This window comes from Mauremys reevesii, linkage group 8 (assembly GCF_016161935.1).
Source record: "Mauremys reevesii isolate NIE-2019 linkage group 8, ASM1616193v1, whole genome shotgun sequence".
NCBI classification, from domain to species: Eukaryota; Metazoa; Chordata; order Testudines; family Geoemydidae; genus Mauremys; species Mauremys reevesii.
Window position 1 is genome coordinate 63,812,337 of NC_052630.1, and position 19,744 is coordinate 63,832,080.

Below are 19,744 nucleotides of genomic sequence, written 5' to 3' on the forward strand. Positions count from 1 at the left end.
GGTGTACTTTTTTTTGATATTACATACACTGTAAGGACAGTTGCAAGATATATTTCAAGATAATACAGTCTTTTCCCCAAAACTTCCCCATCTCTTCCAAATGGAAAACAATCAGAGTTTACCTGTATGGGCAACACCACAAGGGCAACACAGATCATAATGACAACCAGCAGTTTTGAAGGCCAGATCTTGGGTGTAACATCCCCAAAACCCACAGTGGAAAATGTCACTATGCAGAAATAAAGGGAGTCAAAGAGAGTCAACTTGTTTCCTGCTCGCTCCAGATGCTGAATTCCGCAAATACTATGTAAAAAAGAATGAATAAAGAAATGAAAAATAAAACTAGTACCTGGAATAAATCCAAAATGTCATGACTCTCTTACTAGCAAGGAGAATTATTTTCTGCAAATGCATATATTACTTAGCAAAGAAGAGAAAATGTTCACGTTCAAAGCAAAAATCTTTAAAAAATTGTATTTAAATGTCATTTATTCATAATAAAGTTCTAACTGTTATCTTGGAATAAAATGTTATCTAAGGATAAAATGATAGTGCTAGTGGTGGTAAATTTTGATTAGTGGTTGGCAGGAAAAAGTAAGATATGTTACAGATAACAGGATGTACTGATTTTTTTTCTAATACCAGAACAAAATAAATAGCATATAGCTGCACTATTGTAATCTTCAGAGTTTTTAAAACCATCTTTTTTTGTTTTTGCAAAAATAATCTGTGACCAAGAAACTGTATATAATTTCATTACATTTGCAATTCTTTATCTTGGATTATACCTCTTTGGGTAGCAAGAGAACATAAGAATGGCCATACTGGGTCAGACAAAAGGCCCATCCAACTCAGTATCCTGTCTACCAACAGTGACCAATGCCAGGTGTCCCAGAGGGAGTGAACCTAACAGGTAATGATCAAGTGATCTCTCTCCTGCCATCCATCTCCATCCTCTGACAAACAGAGGCTAGGGACACCATTCCTTACACATAAATGGACTTAACCTCCATGAATTTTTCTAGTTCTCTCTAAACCCTGGTATAGTCCTAGCCTTCACAACCTCCTCAGGCAAGAATTTCTACAGGTTGACTGTGTGCTGTGTGGAAGAAGAACATCCTTTTATTTGTTTTAAACCTGCTGCCCATTAATTTCATTTGGTGGCCCCTAGTTCTTATATTATGGGAACAAGTAAATAAAGTTTCCTTATTCACTTTCTCTACACCACTCATGATTTTATATACACCTCTACCCTGTTATAACCCCACTCGGTATAACACAAGTTCGGATATAACGCGATAAAGCAGCGCTCCAGAGGGGCAGGGCTGTGCGCTCCAGCATATCAAAGCAAGTTCAATATAACGCGGTTTCACCTATAACTCTAAGCTTTTTTGGCTCCCAAGGACAGCGTTATATCAAGGTAGAAGTGTACCTTTATCACATCCCCACCTTAGTCTCCTCTTTTCCAAGCTGAAAAGTCCTAGCCTCTTTAATCTCTCCTCATATGGGACCTGTTCCAAACCCCTAATCATTTTAGTTGCCCTTCTCTGAACCTTTTCTAATGACAATATATCTTTTTTGAGATGAGGAGACAACATCTGTATTCAGTATTCAAGATGTGGGTGTACCATGGATTTATATAAGGGAAATAAGATATTCTCTGTCTTATTCTCTATCTCTTTTTTTAATGATTTCTAACATCCTGTTTGCTTTTTTAACTGCCGCTGCACACTGCGTGGACGTCTGCAGAGAACTATCCATGATGACTCCAAGATCTCTTTCCTGATTAGTTGTAGCTAAATTAGCCCCATCATACTGTATGTATAGTTGAGGTTATTTTTTCCAATGTACATTACTTTACATTTATCCATATTAAATTTCATTTGCCATTTTGTTGCCCAATCACTTAGTTTTGTCAGATCTTTTTGAAGTTCTTCACAGTCTGCTTTGGTCTTAACTATTTTGAGCAGTTTAGTATCATCTGCAAATTTTGCCACTTCACTATTTACCCCTTTCTCCAGATCAGTTATGCACAAGTTGAATAGGATTGGTCCTAGGACTGACCCTTGGGGAACATCACTAGTTACCCCTCTCCATTCTGAAAATTTACTAATGTAAGCTAGTGGAATGTTGAAATCTAGATTTTTTTGTTGGGGTCTGGGGTTAGTTATCTAATAGGTACAGATCAGGATAGCTAATGGCATTATATTAAGTAGCCTAACAATATCTCATGCTAATTTGATGCTGCATGGAGAAAACATGGTCTATTTTTGGTATAAATTAACTTCAAATTATGGGATGTCAGCTCTACCAACTTGGAGGCGATTTCTTGGTGAGCAACTGGCATACTTCAGTTTTCATTGCTAACTACACACCAAATTAAATGCCTTCATGGCAATTGTCAAATCTGTGCTAGGGGCTCAATTCACCCCTCAGTTAAACAGATACAGCTCCTCCCAATTACATAGTATTTCAGACATTAAGGACATCCCTAGCACTTCCATTTAGATGTGTGTTGTTTTACACCTCCCTTGCACGGTGGGGATTGAGATTTGTAATGTCTCCCCATAGTGTCGTCATTCTGTTCAAATATAGTTTCCTCCTAAACTTTCTGTTTGATACTTAAAACAGTGTTTCAAACTTATCTCCTTGTCTTTGATTTTTCCTCTTTCTCCATTCCTCCTCTTTTCCCTTTCCTCTGACTGCATTTTCTTATGTTCCCACTAAATCTGTCCCTTCCCAATTTTCCAAACCCCTCCTCTTCTCCATTCCATTTCATTTGTTCCTGCCCTCATGGATCCTCCCTCCCGCCTCAGGGATGGAGTTAAAATGCTGGAGTTCTAGCAGGTACATCATCTAATCCTACCTTGAATCCTAGTACTAAGCTTTGGGCTTCAATTATGTCTTGGGGCAATGAGTTCTGCAATTAATTATGCATTTTGTTTTTAAAATAGTTCTAAATTTGTTGCCTTTCAATTTAATTCAATATCCCCTTGCGCTTGTATTATAAGAACAAATAAATGGGAGCACATCTTACCTTTATAAAATGTATCTAAGGATACAAAATTTAAAGGCAGTTTCTACTACCCTGACTCATGCTGAGTAGTACCTGACTCTGTGAGTAGTCCAACTGAACTCAACAGGGCTACATGTGGAATATGGTTCTATTAATTGTAAGTAAGAATGGCAGAACCTGGTCCTTAGATTTGTTTGTTTTTCAGTTTACTTTCATATTGATTTGGGTGCCTTTAAAATGTCTGAAAGATTTCTACTGGTTACAATGAGCTTCCCAAGTTCAAAGATAGGGATTATCTGTGAATTTAGCAGAATCCTTTAAACCAGTGGAGCTCTTTAACTGCACCTGCTGTACAGAGCATCTCTGAGCTTGCATATTAGTGGTCCCATCCTCCTAGGAGGCTGTTGACTGTCTTTCTATTTTAAAGGTAATTTCTAAATAATGCCATATTTCTCAGTCATAATTCTTCTGTACATCAAAGATGATTTCTTGGCATAGGGTATCTAATTGGCCACAATTGACCATTAAGAACCCCCAGGTAAAAAACCTTTAATCATCAGGCAGGCCCTGTGTTTATAACAGTGTTAGCACTTCTTCTTCTCTTCTCCAGAAATAATTTGCTAGTGGGCAGTAGCATTTCCATAACATATGGATGAGATCCCCAGTTTCCTCTTCACTGTTCTAGCATTTGTATTTTTCACACATCCCAAAATGTTCTGAAGATGATTTTTTGTTGGATAAGTTTCAGCCTTCAGTCATTGGCTGAATTTGTATTCCTACACACTTTGTTCCATATTTTTTCACTGAGGTGGTAGTTCAGATCTTTCCTCCATGCTCTCATTAGTTTGTCCCTTTTCAGTTTTAGTTATAGAAAAGAATTGTTGAAGCAGTACTTTTCTGTCTTTATAATAGGTTCTGAAAAGTTAATAAAGGGGACTGTGGAAATGCCATTCCAGTGAAGATGTATAGTTAACTTTCCTACCTTGGATCAATTATAAGTTTTAATCATTGACTCTGTTTTTCAGTCTATTTGGGTCAGGAACGTTTTAGTGTTATTCTTAAAAACTGGAGTACGCACAGAGAGATCCAGTCATGGAAATATGGGCTCTTATAATGTTAAAATCATTGCGCCCTTACTTTGCATATGTCTTGCTATCCACAGTGTGATTTCAAGCTCTTTGCTTTTAGCATTGGCCACTCCAAGGCTTTGCTGTTATTGAACAAAGTTCACCAGGTGCTGAGATCCTACACTATACCTTGTGCATTTTTAAAGCCTGATAGTGGGGCTTGACCTTGACCTCAGAGTGAAGCATCAAAAGGGCTGTGTGATTAGCACAGACCTAGTGGCCCAAATCTTACCACGTAGAGGTATACTAGAGCTGTAGCTTCTACTCCAGCCCATAGGCTAGAATGAATGTTTGTTGATGGGCTGTGTTGCAGCTCCACTATGGTGATCTATATATGCCATTCTGGTTCTGAAAGAGTTAACTGGAATGGGAGAGTCAGATTAACCCCCCTAGTCACACTGGAGGCTGGGCCAGAGCCAGTTAAGGGTGAGACCCAGCTGAGGAGGAGCTGGGTGGTGATTATAAAGCCAGGAAACTGGAAGCAGAAGGAGATTGTAAGGAGAAAAGGAAGGAACTCTGCTGTCCCTCTCTTGGCACTAGCAAATGGAGTGACTGGGAGGATCAAGGAGGAAGTCCAGGGGAAAGTAGGCTCTTGCATTCTCTTTTGAGTATGGAAGTCTGTCAGAAGGCCAGGAGAGACGAGGAGAAGCTGCTGGAGTAGAACAAACTCTGATGGTGAACCCTGATAAAAGAGCAGGATTGGGACTTCTAGGGAGAGAGTCCTGGTAAGTGTTCAGTGGAGAGCAGAGCAGGGGAACTTAAGAAGCATCAAAGGTTAATCCTAAAGGGGGCAGAAATTGATTTATTTGTACTTCTGGTTTGGGATTTTGTTGGGGGATTTCAGAGAAGAGTTCTGTTGACAGGCTACAAGAAGAAGAAATCCAGGTTGTCAGCAGAAAGGTGTCCAACAGAGCAGACTTTAGCTGCTAGTTATAGGGGTCCTCAGCTGGAATCCAGTGTAATGGTAGGGCTCGGGTTTTCCTTCCAGCTACTGGGGAAGGTGGTGTGTAATCCTGACCTAAAAGAATGACTTCTGAGAGCCCTGAGATGCAAGGATCACTGGGCTGAGAGCTGGGATGAAGACTTAATGTACGGACATTGGACTCCTGTTGTGTGGGACTTCATTAACCCAGAAGGAGTAGAATTAAAATATTACCTGGCCAGAGGGCCAAGTTGTGATAAAAGACAGACCACCACAGGACTGGGGGGAGCACTATACAGGAAAGAACTGCTATGCTATGCCACACTCAGCCACAAGGGAGGGCGCTAGTGGTGAAGGTGCTCTTCAACATCCATGGATTGCTTTTGAATTCTGGTGGTGGCATACAATTTTATATGACAGTTATTCAGTGTTTTTCAATGGAAAGGCTAAAAATCACCCTTTCTGCTTTCATTAATTGACCATATGCACTAAAGTGAAAGTTCTAGAACATCTTTAAGATTGTGTTTTTTTGTTTTTTTTAAAGACTCTTGTTTTTGTGAAGGGAATGCTTTCTTGCTCCTCCCTGTAAGAGTCCCACTAACAATCATTTTTTTAGAAATAATTCAGATAGGAAGACCTGAATCTTGGTAAGAGGTTTTACTGTATTAACAGTATACTGTAATGAATTTTAGTTGTCCCATCTACCCAAATCAATTATCTTGACTGAGCATAACCACAATCAAGAATACACTCGCTGAAATTCTTGCCTATTGAAATCAATAAGAATTTTGCCATTGACTTGAATGGGGCAAACATTTCACCTTCTGTCTCCAATCATATCATTTTATCAGAACACCAGACATTCCCTCAAGTTATCATAATTATTTTGGCCTATGTCCTCAAAGGTATTTAGGAGACTAAGAGCTTAACTCCCGTTGATTAAATAGCTTTTGAGGATCTGGGCCTTTGTGCCTGATCCAATGCCCACTAGTGTGAAGGGGAAATCCAAAGCAGTCTTTGGATCAGGCTTTTTGAGTGCTCTTGTGAGGTGTCAGGTGCCCTCATGTCTCACTGAAGTCAATGGGAGTTGACTGTGCATAGCACCTTGAAGGATCAAGCCCTTTAGACCTCATATCAAACACTAATAGAGTTCTGCACTCTATTAACTTTAAGTGTCACCTAATCATGCATCAATCCTGGGACCCAAAATTAAATCAATGCAAAAGGAGGTAACATTAAACTTTCAAACCCTCCTGAAGCAACAAAAAATATTGTTTAATTTACTGTTGTGGTTGGAATTGCCTTAGTTTTGCTATATACCAGAAAAGCTGCTCACAGCATTGCAGTACAGCTGACTTTCAATAGATGGCTTTGTGGGTATATAACTGCCAACAAAATTTGTCTATTTCCTCACATATTCCTCCATCATGAATATTATCCTTTAGTTTTTCATCTATTACATCTGAATAAATATATCTCATGCCATGTCCTTATCTAGTCAGGTTATCTTGGTTGGCTACACTTCTGGGAGGGCATAGTGGGAGCTAGTGGTTGACTAAGACACTGAAATCTGTAAGAGGCTTAACTACTCAGCTTTCCAAAACTTACGTATAAATCTTGCTGCTACCTGAGTGGTTTATGCAACTAATATTTCCAAAAAGTGTGCCGTTTTTCTTACTATATAATGTTAATATTAAGCATTGTTTCAGAAAATAAAAAGGGATAATTTTCAGCTTGTTTATCATATCAGTGTTCTGCTTCCTTTTATACATTTAAACATAATACATCAAGCTACAGCTTCATAATGGTTTTTAACTTTTACCACTGAAAAAGATTAAAATGAACAGTAGCATATATTACTCAGCTTTGCTGGTCCAAGACAAACAATAATGAAGAAATCCCTGGCCCGGTCTACTGTTCTTAACAGAACAATCATGAAGCAAAAGATTATTGAAACTCACAATACCTTCCACTGGTTGAGAAAATGAGCTATAGTAGTGGATGATTAGACAGAAAATATTTAACTTAAAAATGTGGGGCCTGATTCCCCACTTTTTTATAGCAGTTTTATGCTTCTGTAAACTCTGTTTCAAGGGAGTTACCAGTTTAAATGCTATTGAAATCAATACCGTGAAACCAGTTTCACAGAGGAGACTCAAGCTTTTAATTAGAAAACAAAGACAAAAGTCTCAATAAAAGAGATGTATTCCAAAGAGAAACGAATTAAAAAAAAAGAACAAAACAAAGTACAATTTAAACATCTACTATAATTTCAACCAAACAGGAGAAGTTAAAAATGACACCTGTAATCTCTAAAGATTAGGAAAGATCAGACGTGTTTAGATAACCATTTGAACTTTTCAAAGTTCAATGTCATCATTTACTGGAACTTTTATCTATTTCCTGGGAACTGTTTGTGCTTATTTTTCTGTGCCACAACCTTGTCAATCTTTTAAAAAGTACACACCTTGGAACTAGTATGAAACCCAAATAAAAAAAAAGATGAAAGTGGAGAACTGCCTAAAGGCACAAAAGAAAAGAATATAACACACACAGGAGTTGATGTCTAACACATAAGAACTAATTTTCCAGACTACAGCAGAAGAAAGGGGAACAAGTTGATTCTGCCTCCTGACTTTAGTGAATGTCTGTGTTTCTCAGGGGTGGAAAATAGAAGGGAGGGCAGTTTGGCTTGGGTAAGGTTCCACCAGTCTTCTGCTTTGAGACAGCTACAGTAGCTCAAATCTTGGACTAGCCTTCTATGGGAGGATCATCCCATTGCAGTGGATCCCACAATGATGTACAGTAGTACAGTGACTCTGACACTATTTATTCTCTTTGCAGCCAGCACTGGGAGACTGCTCAGGGAAAAGGAAGCCTGAACAGTGCTTCCCTGCACCCATATATCCTTGACTGTCATTGGCAGCTGCCATAAATTAGAGTAGCCTGAAGGATGCTGTAGTTTACCGCCTGGGACAGGCTTCATATATAGATCTAGTAAGAGAGTGCTATGGTAGCTTAAAGCCATTTTTACATGCATTCTTTTCCTGAGTTATGCTGTGAAGTCCTCTGTCATAGCCAAGGAATTGGGGGCAATGTTTTTAAACCTGGACCCTATATTTTGAGCTCACTAGCCTAATTCAGAACTAGTGTCCTATTGCAACAACTCTGCATTGTTCATATTATTCTGCCATACGTTGTATACAGAAATAGATTACATAAATAGCTTATGAAAAATAAAAAGCAGAATGTAAGTAGCAGATTTCCATCTAATTTATGTAATATTCTTACCACAAGGAATTTTACAGTTCAGAAAACATCTTCCTGCAGAGCAGCTAAACTGTCCAGGTAAAGATACTTAAAATCTCAGTGGAATATGAAAAGACAAGCTTAGTGTTTTTGTCTGACTTCCACTAATTTGTGAGCATCCTGGAAATAGGAATCAATAACTGCTGAGGAGTAAAACAGTCCTCAGGAGGAAATCAGATTTAAACCATGCTGTTGTAAAAGTGTGGGTGGAAAAGCTAATGACAGCAAGGACGATTTATATTAGACGTTTCAGATGTACTTATGTTGTCATTATTTATAATTAATTATTTTTACAGTGCCACTGTGAGTGCATAGTCCTTGGCAGATAAATCATTCAAGGGACCCTCAGTGATATACAATCTAAATAACGCAGCTAAGGATTACATTAAAAAAAAATTAAGAATGCGGAAGGAGATACTGGAGGCCAAGAGTTACAACAAGAACTGGTCAAATAATGAAAAAGAAATTGCAAATAATTCAGCAAAAAAATCAATTTCATCACAAATTATTTACAGCAAATAATTCAGCCAGCTCTGCATCAGTAAAAGACTGACCCTTACTGTTCCCATGCATCTTGCTAATAGCAATGCCACCCATATTTTGCAGAGAGATGTGATAAATATATTGTGCCTCTTGCTGCCTCAACTTCCCTCTCCTCACTAACCTTTCTCCTCCCAAGACTTATTTTAACATTCCAAATTTGTATCTGGATGTGGGCTGTTGCAAGAATTTCCCAGAGAGTGGGACAGACATCCTCCCTCTGCATGTTTTGTGTGTGTTACACTAATTACCAGCCTAAAATGCTTAGAAAGGAAACCTTTTACAGGGAACAGCTAAAAAACAAACCACAGAACTGTGAAGACACTTTATCATCAGATTCTCAGGTATCCATTTAGAAGTAAATAAAACACAATACAATCTCAGCCAATTTGATGATAAACCGTACGCTGCTGCTCAGAAGAACCCACAAACTCTTGGATGCTTAAAGATAGACATCTATATGTTGACCTTTGTTTTTATAGTGATTCCCCACTTTTTCTATCACTATAAGAAAAATGTATATGGATACTCTTATTAATAAATAAGTGTATGGTCACTGACTAGACTGGAAATTTGTACAAAGCACTGACTAATGAGTATGGGCCAGATGCTATTCTTGTTGAAATAAATGGAAGGTTTTTAACTGATTTCACTGAGGAGTAGGATCTGACCCTAAATGTAAGTACTAGCTTGGTGACTGGGCTTGAAATGGCAATGAGTCAAAGTGCACTACAGAACTTTTAGTGTGTGGTAGAAGGGTCTGCACAGCCCAGAGTATGTCATGCCAGGGTGTAAAATCTATAGCATGGTAACTTACTGTGCACTAAGACTTTGTAGCCTAGCCCTTAGATTCCACAGGATGCATGCATTGGAAATATCTGGGAGAGAATCATGCTGCAGTCCATGTTAATGAAAATCTCCCATTGAAACCAATGGGAATTTTCTGTGAGCAAAGTCTTCAGAGATTAGACTGCCAAAGAGCACTGACATTAGACCAGGTTAATCATTTAATTGCCCAACAAGACCATTTATCATGTTTGCATTATTGATTTTAAAGTTCCAATGAAATCTTCATGTATACAGGATAGGTTTTTCTTTCTTTACAGGAATACTAGCAGACCAGCCTCAGGTTATGGGGAAAAATATGGGGCATATCCATGGAGCCAATAACATTTAACACACATGAATTGCAGTAGATGTCTTGGATGAATTGCTAGATATACAAGGCCCCAGAAGTGCACTAATCCTTTGTAAATGTATCGCCTGTCAGGTTGGAAAATATTTTCTTAAAATAAAGGGAAAAGGTCATATCTGAGCCATTACTAGGTATACTTGACATGGCTATGACATCATTAACACCACTCAGCAAGTTCAGTTTGTGTCCAATTATGTAGAATAAGAAACAAGAAATTCTTAACTAAGGTTTCCCATAGAAATCAAAGTTGCACCAGAAGCTGATAATGACCTCCCAGGGAATGGAAACTAGGCACCTAAAAAATACTTTGTCTGCAGCGTTGGTAACCTCCAGCTTTAATCAAAGTTTGGAAGAGATCTGTTCTGAAACTTTGCAATCGTCCCCCAGGAGAAAAAAGAGGTTTTAATTTTTAACTAATCTCCCCCACTCCCAATTTAATATTATGCTTTAAACGCTCTGGAGCTTCACTGTCAGCTCCAAGAGGCATGGCAAGTGCAATGGGAGCACAGCCACTGCACCTCACTTGAACAGTGCAGCAGATCTGCTCGGCTGGCCAGAAAGTCTAATGCTGGTGGTAGCCTGTGCAGCCCTTGCATTTAGAGGAGTGCAGGGGCCACATTATACTTGGCCCCTGACTTGGTGTGCACAGATGGAATGCTCTTTTCTCTCTCTCTAAATTCTTATGCCGGAGCCCATTGCTGTAGTATGTGAGCACGTCTGTAGTATCTAAACCGACCCTTCCTCTGGCACTTTCATGCAGGGACAGATGCTTACCTTACATTTTAAATGACATACTATGAATCTCTCTATGTAATATTTACAGAATCAGTTTAAATCTAGACCCATTAGATGTTTCAAAGCAGCTGGATCAATTAACTCTCAGGTTATCCTTGGTGTAAGTCCACTTTAACCATTGATATCAATTGAGTTACATGACTAATGAACTCAGTCAATGGCGCTACCAGATAAATAAATAGTTTAAGCTAACTTATAATTTATTATTTATACAGAATGTCCTCTGAACTCTGTTTTCTTCAATAATCCACTACTATGAGTTTTATGATTTGCTCCTGCACAGCCACTATGTGAAGAAATCAACTAACAAAACACATTTCCTGATATATGCTAATATCTTTTGATGTTGGTGTAAACAAAGAAGGAATTAAACAAAAGAAAATAATTTCCTAGGGACCAATAAATTATCGGGAGGATCCATGGGGAATCATATAATAGGAGGAAATTGGTGTTGACAGCCCAATAACTGAATTTTTCAGTTTTTGAATACCAAATGTTTCAATTTTTTGCCAATAATAATAATAAAACCTTCCAATTTTTGGATTGCTTTTTGATGAAAATGGAAATTTGTGAATATTTCCATTTTGTTGAAAACCCATTTTCCATCAAACAATATAAAAGATATTTTGACTAGCTTGAATAGACATGTAAATTCTGAAATTTTATAGTGACAAAAATATAAATTTGAAAAGTATTTAAATCAAGTGGCAGAATTTTTTATTAATGACAGTGCTGTGCCTATACCTTGCATGGGTAGATTTTTAAGCCTGTGTGGATCACTTTTCAGTCTCAGGGCTTTAAACAAGGGCTTAATAACATAAAAGCCATCCAGTAATAAACTGTAATTATCTACCTCTTCTCCAGTCAGTCATATTCCATGCAGTACCTTAAGAAGAAACCCACTAAACATATAGCCTTAACCGTTTTTACTCAGCAGAAAAGGAGAGGGTTTGCTTCCCACAAGGATCCTGGTGACTGCAGTGTTATGCACTGAAAACTACTAAGGACTCGCTCCACCAACCCCCAAAATGCAGGATATGGTGGGTCTCTCTCTTAATATTCAGTAAGAGTCATATGAGTTCCTATTAAGCCTTTCCATCTTTTTTTCTGCAACTCTCTTCATCAGAAATTCTGTGTAAAACTCCATATTTTTTCAAAGCAGCTTTTCTTTTCACAGACCTCTTTTCTCACTTAAAGACATACAACTGTATTGATTTTTTTTTGGGGGGGAAGGGGGACAAAGAGAGGATAGGGCAATCCAAAGTGCACCTAACTGAATAGAACGATACCCATTGACTTCACTAGGCTTTGTATCAGGCCTTAATAGCCTAATGGGGTTGCATGAGTTTCTCAAGGAAGCAGCATTCCTCAGAAAGGATACTCCAACAAGTATTTAATAGCATCTCCTTAGGCTAATTTCAGAATTCACAGATGGTGAAATGTTCAGATGCTGATTCTGTCTTTCTATTTTAACTACAAGGGCCACTCCCTGCTACTTCCAGCAGTCTGGCACCATCATGATTGCTTAATCACGCCATCCTCCATGCCCAGTGTTGTCCTCTTCAAAGGACAACTATCTTATTATTCAGCTGTAATGGGTCTACTAGAGCAGTGGTTTTCAACCTGTGGTCCATGGACCCCTGGGGGTCCACACCTCCATTCAAAATGTTTTTTTGTTCAAGTCTGGGTACTTTTAAATCTGTTATAGAATGTCCAGGGAGATTGAAGTGTTCTCCTACTGGCTTTTGTATGTTACCAAAAAAACTTCAAAAACAGACTTCAAAGAGAAACTGCAGAACTAAAATTCATTTGCAAATTTAACACTATTAATTTGGACTTTAATAGGGATTGGGAGTGGCTGGCTTACTACAAAAGCAACTTTCCCTCTCTTGGCATTTCACCTCCTCATCAATTATTGGGAGTGGACTACATCCACCCTGATTGAATTGGCCCTGTCAACCCTGGTAAGGTAACTCCCTTCTCTTCATGTGTCAGTATAATTATGCCTGCATCTGTAATTTTCACTCCATGCATCTGAAGAAGTGGGTTTTTATCCACAAAAGCTTATGCCCAAATAAATCTCTTAGTCCTTAAGGTGCCACTGGACTCCTTGTTGGTTTTGTATCAGTTTAGTTACTTTAACAAAATCTGACTGCAAAATTCCATAGTCTTATAAGATTTTTCCATTTCTTATTGGAAATATTAATTGTAATTTCTGGAGAAGACAGGCAAAACTGCACTGGATAAAAGTTAATTATATAATGGCTGTTTTTTGTTTTTTCTCTACATTCTCCAATTTCAGTATGAACATTTTCAGATAGCTCTGTTAATAACTAATGTTTATAACAGCTGAACTTGAAAGATCAAGTTCTACTAGTAAATCATGTGACTTACAGCAGTTGCAGATCTGACTGTTAAACGGAGTGGCCATGTGGTGAAATGATCATCTTGAATAAATATTTGCTGAAATTGACTGACCCTTCCTGATCATACTGAGAAAGTAGAAGTAAAGCCATGGTAAAACAAACTCTGGTTAGTGGCATTGCACAAGTACACTGGGATAAATTCTGCCCTTAGGTATATCTAAACAAAAGGATCTGTACACACATTAGTGAATAAGCAATAGCAATCAAGAAAGTATGTGTAGTTTTACTGAATGTGTGGCTTTGTATGTACAGTGAACCATAACTGTAAATTCTATAATATTTAGACTCTGGTTCTGGAAATTCCACGTGTGGATCTTGTGTGTGTTGAGAACCACATGGATTCATAGATTGGCCTACAGTCATATGACAGGTCAGTGGCAATGCAGGAAATAGAAATATGTCTCCTGTGCATTAACCACTAGACAATACTCTCAGTGTACAGAGTGACTTAATAGGTAATGTTACATGCATGTCCTTTCTGAGAAGGTATTAGTATATAATCTCACTTTGGCAGTAAAAGCCATGTTGGGTTTAAAGCATCATGGAAAACTTCAGAAGTTCGAAGTCAAACTTCAAATTCAGTAAGTAATTCAGATTTGATATGCTTAGATTATTCATATTGCCTCTTTCAATGTGTTTTAAAATGCTCTGGAGGGTGTGGCAGTACTTAGACAAGCCACCCACACATTAAGAATAGGAGTTAAACAATATAGTTAATTCAATTAACTACTGCAGTGTTCATTTTCCAAATATTTGTTAAGTGCGTGTGTAAGGAATCAGTGTAATTAACTTATATAGATTCCTGACACAAATCAAGAGGACAGATGCATCATTTAGGACATCATAAGTTGACTTTCTGGCAACAAAGTATATAGTGCAGAATCAAGTCTTGGTTGTAGAATTGTGCTCAAGATGTAAACTCTGACTGAAAAAACAACCATGTTTCTAGCCCTTATGGTTGCAAATCGTAAAATGTGAACTGATTGCAAATTAATACAGTGATGTCTGCAGCAATAGCTCTGAGCAGTGTGGGCTGCTCCATTAATGTCAATGCGGTGTCATTTTTTGAAATTTTAACTATGACAATCTCTCCTATTGATGCTGTTGCATTTTGTATACATATTTCAATATTCATTGGACCACAGAGAACAGCTATATAGTGCAGTGGTAAAGGCACTCACCTGAGATATGGAAGTACAAGCTCTTGCTCCAAATCAGGCAGAGCAGGGATTTGAAAACTGGTCTCCCGCATCTAGGTAAGTGTCCCTAGCCAGTAGGCTATCAAGAGTGTGGCTTTGGGGGAAGAAGGTGCTGCCCTGCCTTAGGTGCCTAATTCCAGGAGAAGGTTATGGCTGCGAATCCCAAGAAGAGATAAGCGTCTAATTCCAGCCCACAGTTAGGGCCCTAACTACCTTTAAGGTGTGTGGTTTAGGCCTTGCCCCCTCTCATCAGCATTTCTTACTGGCTAGCTTAGGCAGCTCCCTGCTCAGCTTCTTGGCTTCTGGAATCCCTTTCTTAGGGGGCCTAACTCTCCCTATGCATTGTATAGGGAGCCAGGGCACCTAACTTGGGCTGAAGATTCCACTGGGCATTGTGGATCTAGCCCACAGTTGCTTTCCTACCCTTTCCTCAGCAGGCACTGTTCCATCTCACATAAGGATCTGGCCTGGTAACATTATGGCCCATTTAAGAAGTGGAAAGATTATTTACTCCCTGGTCCCACAAGGCACCTCTACAAAGTTTCTTCTTATGAGGAAATTTACCTTTTCCTTCGCACTAATTCTCAGATGCCGTCTATCTAGTATATGACGTCTGTAGGACACCCATCAGTACAATGCCTATGATACTTGCCTCATGTAACCTAGGGAGCATTGTTGATGGGTAACCTGTGAGTAGTGGCGGTTAGTTTTGTATAATTTTGTGGGGGGTGTATATAGTAATCTGTAGCTTATGCTCATGTTGTCAGTTATTAATGCTTTGGGGACACTGTACTAAATGGGGAAAATAGTTATTTAATATGTCAGACTAAAGGACTGACAAATTGCCTAGAGGTCAAGAAATGAAAAGGGAAACAAGAATGAAGACCATAGATGGTAATGTGCTAACCAACATTTGGAACTGCCAATTAAAATAAGAACTGAATTGAGGAGACTCCTTTGTTTCTAGACTGTGTTTGGGAGGGGGCGTAAAAGGGTATTCAGCAGTGAAATCTATTAATTATTTTTCCCATTATAGTTTGTGTACTTGAGGATCTTTCCATTGTGTACTGGACCATTTTTAACTATAAATTCTTTGTACTTGGATTTTTAATTATTCAGATCAGTGTGCAAAGCTATGACAGGTGCTTTCAATAAAACTCATAAAGACAAATGAAGAAATGTATATTTAAATCCTGAAGTGCCTTTGCGACCCATACAAACCACCCACTGCATTATGGGATATCTACAGTGAATCAGGAAATACCAAGAGGTTTTCACACATGGAGGAAAAAAGATGATGTATTTCTGTGCTGAATTCACACCCAGAAGCTGGTTATTTCAGGGCAGAAATCTGTATTTAACTTAGTTTTTACATTGCAGTTCAACTTCAAAGGAGAACTTTAGCAAACCAAAGAGACTTTGGGGGAGGGATTAAACATACTTAATAAAGGCAAAGTGACATTGCAAAATTTGACATCACCATTCTCCCAAATGTATCTGATGCTGTCTATTTGAAATCTGTTTTAAATTTCTTCTATATAAGATATTTACAGAGAAATGTACTGGCCTTGGATTATAAAACCTTTCAATTATAAAAGCATTGTTACTTGATTCTTTTTGATTACAGCTAAAGTACTGAGAGGCCCAAAGCTTATAGAAGATTATAACTGCAGTTAAGAAAATGATAACGTTAAATTGAGCCATTAATCTTTTTGAGAAGAATTATATGTTGCCTTTTCAAAAGGATTAAAAGGCAAAAAAGTTAATGAAACACTGAGAACTGTAATAATGGGTCAGATTCTCAGATGGTGGAAACCAACATAACTCCGTTGATTTCAATGGAGAGAGATACATTTCCACCTACTGAGGCATTTCTTCAAAGTGCTCGCACTGTTATCTGTAGCCCACCACTGCCTGGTATAATATGAGGGAGTGCAATATATTCTCACTGTTTTTAAAAATACCTAACATAATTAAAATGACTGTTCCAAGCTATCTAACTAAACTTAATTGTAAATATGATTTTCAAAGTATAAATTCTGGGGTTTAAAAAATGTTTGTACACCATCTATTGACTGCAACTGCAAACTGATTTAAAGGTGGTATCTTACTACATCAATCACCTTGTTCTTGGCAAGTTTTTAAAACTGTTAAAGTTTGGATATGATTTTTTTTTTAAGAAATTTGTTTGAATCACAAAAGTTTGACTACTAAAAGCTAGTGTGTTGTTTTTTTTTTTAAATCACGACACACTGAGTATTCTGAGAGCCATAATTGAGTTACGTCCACTATTAGGAGGACCATTTTTATTCTGAGATCCTGATTTACATCCTTATATTCACCTTTGTGCCATATGGCTGTCTGAAAAAGATTTGACTCAGGCAGATCTCTTCAGAGCCCATCCAAAACACTGAAGGCTTCAATTTGAGTGAATTACTAAAGAGTTAATTTAGTTGTTCTTGCCTTGTCAACTACAGCTGGTGTGAATTTTATTTCTTTTTGGTGAAAAATTCCATTTTTGTTGAAAATGAAATGTTTAAAAGTGTTAACTTACTTTTTTTTCTTGTGGGAAATGTTCACTGATTTCAAAACAAAACTTTTGCAGAAAATGCACATTTCTGGATAATTTCAAAATTTTGTTTCAGATTTTAGTTTATGGGGATATTCATTTTTATTTATATATTTCCATATTCTTTCACTACATATTATGCATAACCACTACTGACAGGTCATACTACGACACAATAGCTGAAATAGTCTTTTTTATAATTATTATTTTAAAAATAATTAAGGGTGGTACTTAGTACTGATTAAAAGGTCTTATCTGTGGCAGAATATTTGGACAAAGCAAACACACAAGGTCTTGATTACAACTCAAGTATTGATTTTGCAAATACTCCAAAATCCTTCTTTTTGCATTATACAACCAGGTCTAGTTAACACAAAAATCTGAAGGGTGGGAAAATAAACAATTTTATTTTGAGTTTCCCTACACAATTCTTCATATTTACTTTCTTGTTTTCACTGCATAATAATGAGCTTGCAAAATATAGGAGTCTGTCTAATTTGTTGATATAAATACTCTGTAAACTGCAAAGCAAACTAATTAAAAGCACTCATTCTGTGTCTCTTGTTTTCACATAAATAAACAATCATTGATTAAGATTTGTATTATATGTGAGCCATCCATTCTTAATGCTAAATGCCTCAAGACAGTTGAAGGTTAATAGAACCTAGTCAATTAAAATGCTTTGAAAATATTATGGAGCAAAAGAGTTTTGTATAGCATGGTAAAGTCGAGCAGAACAAGAAAATATATCGAGTTATAGGAAATTGTAATGGAATTAATACCATTAAATATCCATGCCCCTTATATGATTTCCTAACCCTTTTGTAATGTCTTGGTGATCATACTGATTTACACAGTGGCTGCAAAATGTAATTAGGCATGGTATTCTGTGCCCAGAGGAACTGGCAATTTGATTTCATGCCTGTTATTAAGTCTTCACTGTGCAAAATCAACCCACATCTTGTACTTAAGTATTTACTGAATGAATACCAATTAGTTTTGTTTTCTCAATTGCTATGACTCAGTCATTTGAACTGTTATGTATGTTGTATATAAAACTGTGCACATATGCTGTAGAAATGTACAGCATAGCAAAATCTGAAATATTTTAGGCTCTGATTCTACAAAGTACTTAAGTATGTGCCTATCTTTAAGCTTGTGTTTAAGTTCCATTGAGTTCAGTGGGACTTATGCTTAACTTTAAGTGCATGTTTGTGCTTAGGTGCTTTGCGGAACTGGGGCTTTAATGTACATGTGATACCAGGCAATGAAAACATCTAGATGGGGAGGGTTGCGGGGGCTTTTGAGTTGTTTTTTTCCCCCCAGGGTCGGGGGAATGAGGAGATACAGATTTCTCTTAATCACATTATTGCCAACCGTCCTTGAAGGTTGGTACCTGTAAATTTCATATACCAGCCTCTTGTTTCTTGATGTAGTGACTGGAAGAATCTTTATTTAAAAAGATTGCTTTCAGTGATTTATAAAGGAGGTCAGACTAGATGATCACAGTGGTCCCTTCTGGCAGGGGCGGCTCTAGCCATTTCGCTGCCCCAAGCACACAACGGGGGGCGCTCTGCTGGTCGCCGGTCCTGCGGCTCCGGTGGACCTCCCACAGACATGCCTGCGGAGGGTCCGCCGGTCCCGCGGCTCCGGTGGACCTCCCACAGACATGCCTGCGGAGGGTCCGCTGGTCCCGTGGCTCCGGTGGACCTCCCGCAGGCTTGCCTGCGGATGCTCCACCAAAGCCGCGGGACCAGCGGATCCTCTGCAGGAACGTCTGTGGGAGGCAGGGGCGGCTCTAGGCACCAGCAAAACAAGCTGGTGCCTAGGGCGGCCAAATCTAGGGGGCGGCAAAAGGCTGGGGCTCCGGACCTGCCGCAGTCATGCCTGCGGGAGGTCCCCAGAGCCCCGGGACGACCGGACCTGCCGCAGGCGTGACTGCGGAGGGGGCGCTCGTCCCGCGGCTTGGCTGGACCTCCCGCAGGCATGACTGCGGCAGCTCAAGCGGATCCGCCGGACCCGCGAACCGTCCGCAGCCGCGGGGGGTCCACCCGAGCCATGCGGGACCAGCGGTCCCTCTGCAGTCATGCCCGCGGCAGGTCCGCTGCTCCCGTGGCTCCGGGGCGCCTCCCGCGCATGACTGCTTGGGGCGGCCAAAACGGTAGAGCCGCCCCTGGTGGGAGGTCCACCGGAGCAGCCTGCCGCCCTCCCAGCGACCGGCAGAACGCCCCCCGTGGCATGCCGCCCCAAGCACGCGCTTGTCGTGCTGGGGCCTGGAGCTGCCCCTGCCTTCTGGCCTTGGAATATCTGAAAATGTTAACAGTGCTAGAAGTGCACATTCACTGGTGCTGAGCTCACTCAAAATCATTTTGTACTACTTTTTTAGAATGACATGGCAGAACAAGTGGTTAATTCCATAAATGTTGCTAAAGATGTACATTTAAATCCACAAGCATTGACCAGAAATAGCAGGAACCAATATACATTGCTACATGGGAACTTGACTTTTTATTTAACTTATCCAAGGCTTATTTGTTAATGTAACTTAGTCATGTAACAGCATCACCATTTTTATTTATGTATTTATTGTTAGCTGGCAGAGTATCATGGCAGTGTAGATGGCAGCCAATGGTCAGGAGAATGCTG

At 39.0% G+C, this 19,744-nt stretch overlaps 1 protein-coding gene across 4 annotated transcripts in view; it reads right to left on the reverse strand.

Annotated features, from left to right (window-relative positions):
* KCNT2 (potassium sodium-activated channel subfamily T member 2) overlaps positions 1 to 19,744 on the reverse strand; it is a 292,883-nt gene that overhangs the window by 146,552 nt on the left and 126,587 nt on the right. For all 4 annotated transcript variants that reach the window (XM_039485106.1, XM_039485104.1, XM_039485103.1 and 1 more), the window contains one exon: positions 123 to 303. In XM_039485106.1, the coding sequence (XP_039341040.1) occupies positions 123 to 303 (181 nt within the window). The remainder of the gene's footprint in view (positions 1 to 122; positions 304 to 19,744) is intronic.